Raw genomic sequence first — 7,640 nt, 5'->3', positions numbered from 1 at the left:
CATATTTTTGTATTCTTTTTTCTTTTTGCTTTTCCGGTTGGGTATTTTTTGCTTCTTCGTATTTCAAATCTTTGATTTGATTCTTGGGATCTTCTAGTCTGCTGTTGGATCTCTGTATATTATTCTTTATTTCAGTCAGTGTATGCTTAATTTCTAATTGGTCCTTTTTCTATCCTTGAGGGTCTCACTATATTTCTCGGAGGTTTCTAGAAGATTCTTGAGTAACCTTATAACCGTGGTTTTGAACTCTATATCCAGTAGCTTGCTTTCCTCCATTTCTTTCATTTGTGACCTGTTTCTTTGTCTCCGCATTTTGGCTGCTTTCCTGTGTTGATAGAGTGGCTTTGTGTGCTAAGTGTCCTATAGGGCCCAGTGGCTCAGCCTCCCTAATTACCTGAGGTGGACACTCTTGGTGCACCCCTTTGTGGGCTTTGTGCACAGTCTTGTTGTAGTTAAGCCTTGATTGCTGTTGGTATCACTGGGAGGAATTGACCTCCAGGCCAATTGGCTGTGAGGATCAGTTGTGTCTACAATGGGAGAACTTCTGTGCTGGAGACACCCTTATGGGGCAAGACTTGCTTCAGTGGGGCTTTGGCGCTCACTGAGTCTGCCCAGGTTTTTAGGTAGAGAAAGGCCAGGCCATTCATATGCAAAAGCCTCTGTGCACAGCTTGGGTGGGGTTGTAAATTGGGTGGGGCGGGGTCTCAGGGAATCACCAGGGCGGAGCAAACCGCAATGGCTGCCAGTCTGCTCTGCCTCGGAGAGGTCCCGGGGTCCATGCCCCGCAGCCCAGTGCAGAACAATGACCGCTGCAAGCACCTCTGCGAGAAAGCTGCCCTCACGTTCTGGCCCAATGCCAGACAGTCCAGTTTCTCTCTGTATGAGTCTGGGTCCCCAAATTCTCACCCGTAACTGGAGGTCAGAGCAGTCGGGAGCTTGTATCTCCCTCCCTATTGAAAAAGACAACAGCATACTCAGCTGCCAGCCCCTTTTGCTCGCGCCTCCGTACCTCCACACTTCCACACCTCTGCACCTCCTACCGGACTCAGTGCACTTTTCTCTTTCCTTCTAGTTGTAGAATTTCCACTCAGCCAGCCTTCCCATGGTTCTGGATGATATTCGTTTTGTCTTTTACTTGTAGTTTTAATGTGGTTGTGTGCGGCAGCAAATTCAGGTGTTTACCTATGCCACCATCTTGGTTGTCTCGGTTATTTCTTTCTTACTAAAAATGTCTGCTGAAGAAATTATTTTCACTTGAATGATAGACATATGACATATGAAAAGATGCTCAACAGCACTAGTCATCAGAGAAATACAAATTAAAATTACAACGAGATATCACCTCACACCTGTCAGAATGCCTATCATCAATAAATCCACAAACTGCAAGTGTTGGCAAGGATATGGAGAAAATGGCACTGTTGTGCACTGTTGGTGGAAATGCAAAAAAATTAAAAATAGAACTACCTTATGATCCAGTGATTCTACTTCTGGGTATGTATCTGAAGAAACCCAAAACACTAATTCAGCAGAATATATGCATCCCTGTGTTTATTGCAGTGTTATTTACAATAGCCAAGTTATGGAAGCAACCCCCAAGTGCCCATCAGTAAATGAGTGGATAAAGAAGTGGTATATATTATTACTCAGCCATAAAAAAAATGAAATCTTGTCTTTTGCAACAGCATGGATGGACGTAGAGGGTATTATGCTAAGTGAAATAAGTCAGTCAGGGAAAGACAAATACCATGTGATTTCACTTATATGTGGAATCTAAAGAACAGACAAAATCAAAACATACTCATGGACACAGAGAGCAGACTGATAGTTGCCGGGGGATGGAGGTATTGGGGGACTGGGTGTAAAAGATGAAGGGATTAAGAAGTACAAAGTGGTAGAATCAAAATAGTCACAGGGGAGAGACCAAGATGGCGGCATAGGTAAACACCGGAGACTGCTGCCGCAAACAACCACTTCAAAAATACAACTAACATCAGAGAAATACAAATTAAAATTACAACGAGATATCACCTCACACCTGTCAGAATGCCTATCATCAATAAATCCACAAACTGCAAGTGTTGGCAAGGATATGGAGAAAATGGCACTGTTGTGCACTGTTGGTGGAAATGCAAAAAAATTAAAAATAGAACTACCTTATGATCCAGTGATTCTACTTCTGGGTATGTATCTGAAGAAACCCAAAACACTAATTCAGCAGAATATATGCATCCCTGTGTTTATTGCAGTGTTATTTACAATAGCCAAGTTATGGAAGCAACCCCCAAGTGCCCATCAGTAAATGAGTGGATAAAGAAGTGGTATATATTATTACTCAGCCATAAAAAAAATGAAATCTTGTCTTTTGCAACAGCATGGATGGACGTAGAGGGTATTATGCTAAGTGAAATAAGTCAGTCAGGGAAAGACAAATACCATGTGATTTCACTTATATGTGGAATCTAAAGAACAGACAAAATCAAAACATACTCATGGACACAGAGAGCAGACTGATAGTTGCCGGGGGATGGAGGTATTGGGGGACTGGGTGTAAAAGATGAAGGGATTAAGAAGTACAAAGTGGTAGAATCAAAATAGTCACAGGGATGTAAAGTACAGCACAGGGATTATAGTAACTATGTATGGTATCAGGCGGGTACTGGAAAATTCCAGGGGAACACTTTGTAATGTTTATAATTGTCTAGCTGTACCCCTGAAACTTACAAAATAATATTGCATGTAAATTATATGAAAAATAAAATTAAAAAAAAATTTTAAATGGCCGTTTTGTTTTAAGAATATCTAGAAAGATCATTAACATTTTAAATGTTATATCAATAGGATGTTTGATGAAGGGATTTGAGAAATTTTTAATCAGATAATTTCTTACCAATTTAATATAAAAAAACTTTGTTCTTTTCTTATAATCCTATATAATAAAAGCCTAATATGCAATTGACCGAACAGCAGCACAACCGGCAGAACGACTGGTCACTGTGTTGCGCACTGACCACCAGGGGGCAGATGCTCAATGCAGGAACTGCCCCCAGCCCGCAGACCCCAGGCCGGCCAAGGCAGGTGCCAGTGGGGTCCCCCCAGTCGCCCTGCCAGTCGCCCCACAGATCGGCCCTGATCGCCGGCCAGGCCTAGGGACCCTACCCGTGCACAAATTTCATGCACCAGACCTCTAGTATATATATATTACATGTAGTATTAAGTTATTACACCTAGTGTAAGGACAATAATAAAAATCACCTGAAGTCTCTGAATCCCAAGACAACCACTCTCAGGATTTCACTGAATACCATCTTCAGCCCCGGAGTCAAATATATGCACATGCATGTACGTAGTCCATGAATGGGATCACATAAAGGGTCTCGTTGCCCTTCCTGTCTTCCTTATTTCCCTACCCCCATTCTCCCCACTATCCAGTTCCATGTAACTGTTAATGTTAATAAACTGTTTTCTGCCCTTGTGAACTTTATTCTAGTTCTGATTCTTTATTTACTTGAATATAAGACCTTTATCATAAATATGGTTGGCCAATATTTTCTTCTAAGCTTTGTCTTATCTTTGCATTCTCTTAAAGTGGCTTTTGAAGAGCAAAAGTTTTTAATTTTAATGAAGTTTAACTTATTAATTCTTTGAAGTGGATAGTGCTTTTGTTCTTATATCTAAGACATCTTTGCCTAATCCAGGGTCATAAAGATTCTCACCTGTTTTCTCCTAGAAGTTTTATCGGCTTAATGTTTTACCTTTACGCCTATAATCTATATTTTAGTTAATATTCATATGAGTTCAAGGTATGGATCAAAGCTTATTTTTTGCATGGAGCATATAGTGTTTGTTCTTTGTCTAAGAGCAGTCACACATGCACGGGTGGCTCTCTTTCTGGACTCTGTTCTGTTTATGGATGTATTCGTCCATCTTTATGGAAAACCAATTTCTTAATGATTATAACTTAATAATAATTGTTGAAATCAGTAGTGTTAGTTCTCCAAGTTTGTTCCTGTTTTTGATCCCATGTATGTAATGTGTCTTTCTTCCTCTGGAACTTTTAGTATTTTTTTCTTTATCACTGATTTTGAGTGATTTGATTATGATGTGTCTTGGTGTAGTTTTCTTTATGTTTATTGTGCTTTGTTTCTTGGATCTGTTGGTTTATACCTCTGTTGTGTTGATATTGTCTAGATTTTTAGTTCTGGGTTATTTTACCTGTTTTTGTTTGTTTCTAAGATACTAATCAAGTTTAAAGTGTGTGCTCATAGTCTTCTGTATCTATTGTATGGGCTCCTGGATTTGCAAATACCTTCTCTCCCTCAAGCACCTTCTTCTACAAGAGTAATGTCCCTCTATTTTTTGATCCTTCAAGATGGTTTACTCTTTCTCTGGAAGCTTTTAGAATTGTCTTATTGCCTTTGATGTTTGTAAATTTTATTTTAGTATGTGTAGGTGTGAATTTTTCATCTTTTTTGATTAGCACGTTATCAGCCATTTCATTGTAAGGTTTTAAAATTTTTTTTCTACTTTTTATTTTTTTTTAATCCTCACCCAAGGATATTTTTTCCATTGACTTTTTAGAGTGAAGGGGAAAGAAAGGAGGGGGAGAGAGAAGAAAGAGAAACTTCGATGTGAGAGAGAGACATCAATTGGTTGCCTCCTGCACGTGTCCCAACAGGGGCCAGGGACAAACCTGCAACCAAGGTACATGCCCTTGGTTGGTAATTGAACCTGAGATCTTTCGGTCCAAGGGCTGATGCTCTAACTGTTAAGCAAAACTGGCCAGGGCTTAAATATTTTAAAAACACCTTGTTGGAGAAAAAATGTAAATGTACGAAAGTGGTCTCATGTACTTCTTTTTTAATTATTATTATTTTTTAATCCTCATCCAAGAATATTTTTCCATTGATTTTTAGAGAGAGTGGAAGAGAGAGGGAAAGACAGAAACACATCGATTGGTTGCCTCCTGCACAAACCCTGACCACGGCCGGGAAGGAGCCTGCAACCGAAGTATGTGCCCTGATGGAACCCAGGACCCTTTGGTCCATAGGCCTATGCTCTGTCCACTGAGACAAACTGGATAGGGCTGTCATGCACTTCTTTTTGTCCTTAGTATGTTTCTCTAGAGGAGCAGGTTAAATCGTTTAGAGTAGTTTATGCTGACTACTGGAGACATATTTAAGTTCATTTGTTTGATCTTATTTTCAATTTGGGGGATTTCTTTTTTATTTAGTTTTCATTTATAAGTGTGAAAAATATTCATATGGTTCTGAAGTCAAATCTACAAACAAAGGAATATTTAAAGAAACCTAGGACAATATGTGGGACCCACGAGTAGGTACACTCAATGAAAACCATGAGACATAATTTTGCTACTTCATAACCAATATTATAAAACGTGTTTTTACTGTTTTTTCTATGTAGATGTTCACACTGAAGCCGTGCAAGCAGCTTTGGCCAAATACAAAGAGAGGAAAATGCCTCTGCCTTCGAAAAGACGGTCTATTCTTGTGCATTCATCTGTGGAAACCTGCACCCCACCAGGTACTGATAAATCTGGGTCGGGAATGGCCCACAGGTTTTTCTCATGCTTGGTGTCATAACTTCATTTCCCAATGAGTTGGAATATCCTTCTGACCTGTAGTATAGAGCTGGAAAAATGAAGATTAAAAGTGTTTGTATATGTGCAGTATTTTTTACCTGAAAATTTGTGGTGTACACAGTATGGCTCTTACCCAAATGGATAATTGCTTTCTACAAGATATTTTGTGTAGATTTTAGTTGTGTTTTTTTTTTTTTACTAAGATGCTCTTTATGTTCTTTAAGGAAGAGATGAACCTAAAATGAGTACTCAGTGAAATGCAAGGGTTTCCTGGATTAAAATTTTTTAAATTATTCACTCATTTATTGTGTTGTTGCCAGGCCATAAATGGGAGAGTAGAAGGCTATCTAGAGGGTTTTTTAATTTTACTTTGTTGTTATTATGATTAGAAATGAAACCTTTAAGTGGAGTTTCTCTTCATCAGTGATTTTTTTTAAGCTTCCTATTAGACTATCCCACGGTGTTGGTTTAATGACTTCAGATCCATGTACTTCTGCTGCCTATTTTGTTATATGAGTTTTGAAACTGGTGACTAAAAGCCAAACACCAGATTTACAAGATAATTTAGTGGTTCTGGTAATGTTTACTTGATAAAAAAGAAAAAGTTTTTACTGTTGAAAAAAATCTTAGAAATGGCTGTCAAATTATTCTTTCTACTAAGTATAATTGTAGATACTACCCAGTTTTTGAAGAACTTTAAAATAATTGTGAAACCTATAATAAAATGCAGTCATGCAGACTTGATAGACCCTTATTCCCAGTTAATTTTATTGACTGAAGCAGTTATTTTGGGGAAGGAATTCTTTCCAGAGCTCATTCCTACCGTGCAAGCACGTCAAACTCCCGGCTGGCAGGCCGCATGCCTTGTTTATTTAACATGCTTGCGATGCAGGTGAATAGGGTAAGGCCTGGAGGTGTGGTTCAGCCTCCACAGCCCCTCACCTTAAGAGGTGAGCTCACCCTTCCCTGTGGGGTGCCCAGCCATGTGAAGGTGGTGTGGGGCTTGGAGTCTCCTTTGATATTTGGGACCCCACCAAGGAATGTGCTGAAGCCATTTAGGAATTGGGCCTGTCTTCACTCCCAGTGTATTGTGTCCTGAGACTAAGTCCTCTGGGAGAGGCTGGGGTCATGAAGCCAGCTTTCCCAGATAGGGTCCTGTGGATTTTACAGTTGGTTGATGCAGGCCCTTCTAGATTGAGGTGACTTTTGAGATGACCCCTTGGTCACGTGTGGGCACAGCTGTGCAGTGCAGGCTGAGAGGCCTGAGTGCTAGTGTGGGAACCTGCCCTCCTTGGTGACCCATACCTACATCATGCCTGTCGTCGTTATTTTAACCACAGACACGTCGTCTGCCTCAGAAGATGAGGGCTCTTTACGGCGACCCGGGCGACTTACCTCCACTCCGCTCCAGAGCCATTCCAGCGTCGAGCCCTGGCTCGACCGGGTCATTCAGGGCTCCTCCACCTCATCCTCCGCATCTTCCACCTCATCTCACCCGGGAGGGAGACCTGCCGCCGCACTCGCAGGCCTTGTGGCCCACGCCCACATAGGTTAGTAACAGCTGCTGTGGCCCCTCTAGGACAGGGGTACCTCTACACTCATCAAGACCCAACTTCTCCTTTTCCTCTGGAAATGGCTTTTGGTAACAAAAGTGGTTCTTGATGCTTCTGTGGTTTAGTGATCCCAGATACTGTGACCTGTGGGCCTTCTGAGAGAAGTGCATGATGTTTCTTGATGTGTGCCTCCTCCTGCTCTGGAGGGTGGGCTGGCACACGTGGCAGGTGCAGGGTGGACAGTCAGTTAGATGTGACTGTGGTTGCCCCTGATGGTCACCCTTGGCCTGCAACCTAGACATTGTCACCGCTTTTGCTCTTTACTTGTGTGCATAGCTGGGGTGGTCCAGATTAAATAAACCCTGTGCTTAGGAGGTCCAAGTTAAACAACCCCTCAACCTGAATAGGGATGTCAGTCAAAGCTAAGTCATAAAGATCCATAGAACTTTTCCAAATCATACAGTCTTTTTAATTTTATTTTATTT

At 41.0% G+C, this 7,640-nt stretch overlaps 1 protein-coding gene across 3 annotated transcripts in view; it reads left to right on the top strand.

Moving 5' to 3' along the window:
* DIP2A (disco-interacting protein 2 homolog A) overlaps positions 1-7,640 on the top strand; it is a 77,694-nt gene that overhangs the window by 12,468 nt on the left and 57,586 nt on the right. For all 3 annotated transcript variants that reach the window (XM_014549968.1, XM_014549969.1, XM_005878904.2), the window contains exons 4-5: positions 5,425-5,544; positions 6,943-7,152. In XM_014549968.1, the coding sequence (XP_014405454.1) occupies positions 5,425-5,544; positions 6,943-7,152 (330 nt within the window). The remainder of the gene's footprint in view (positions 1-5,424; positions 5,545-6,942; positions 7,153-7,640) is intronic.

The sequence above is a fragment of the Myotis brandtii genome, unplaced genomic scaffold (assembly GCF_000412655.1).
Source record: "Myotis brandtii unplaced genomic scaffold, ASM41265v1 scaffold577, whole genome shotgun sequence".
Lineage (NCBI taxonomy): Eukaryota > Metazoa > Chordata > Mammalia > Chiroptera > Vespertilionidae > Myotis > Myotis brandtii.
This window is presented reverse-complemented; position numbering and strand designations above follow the sequence as displayed.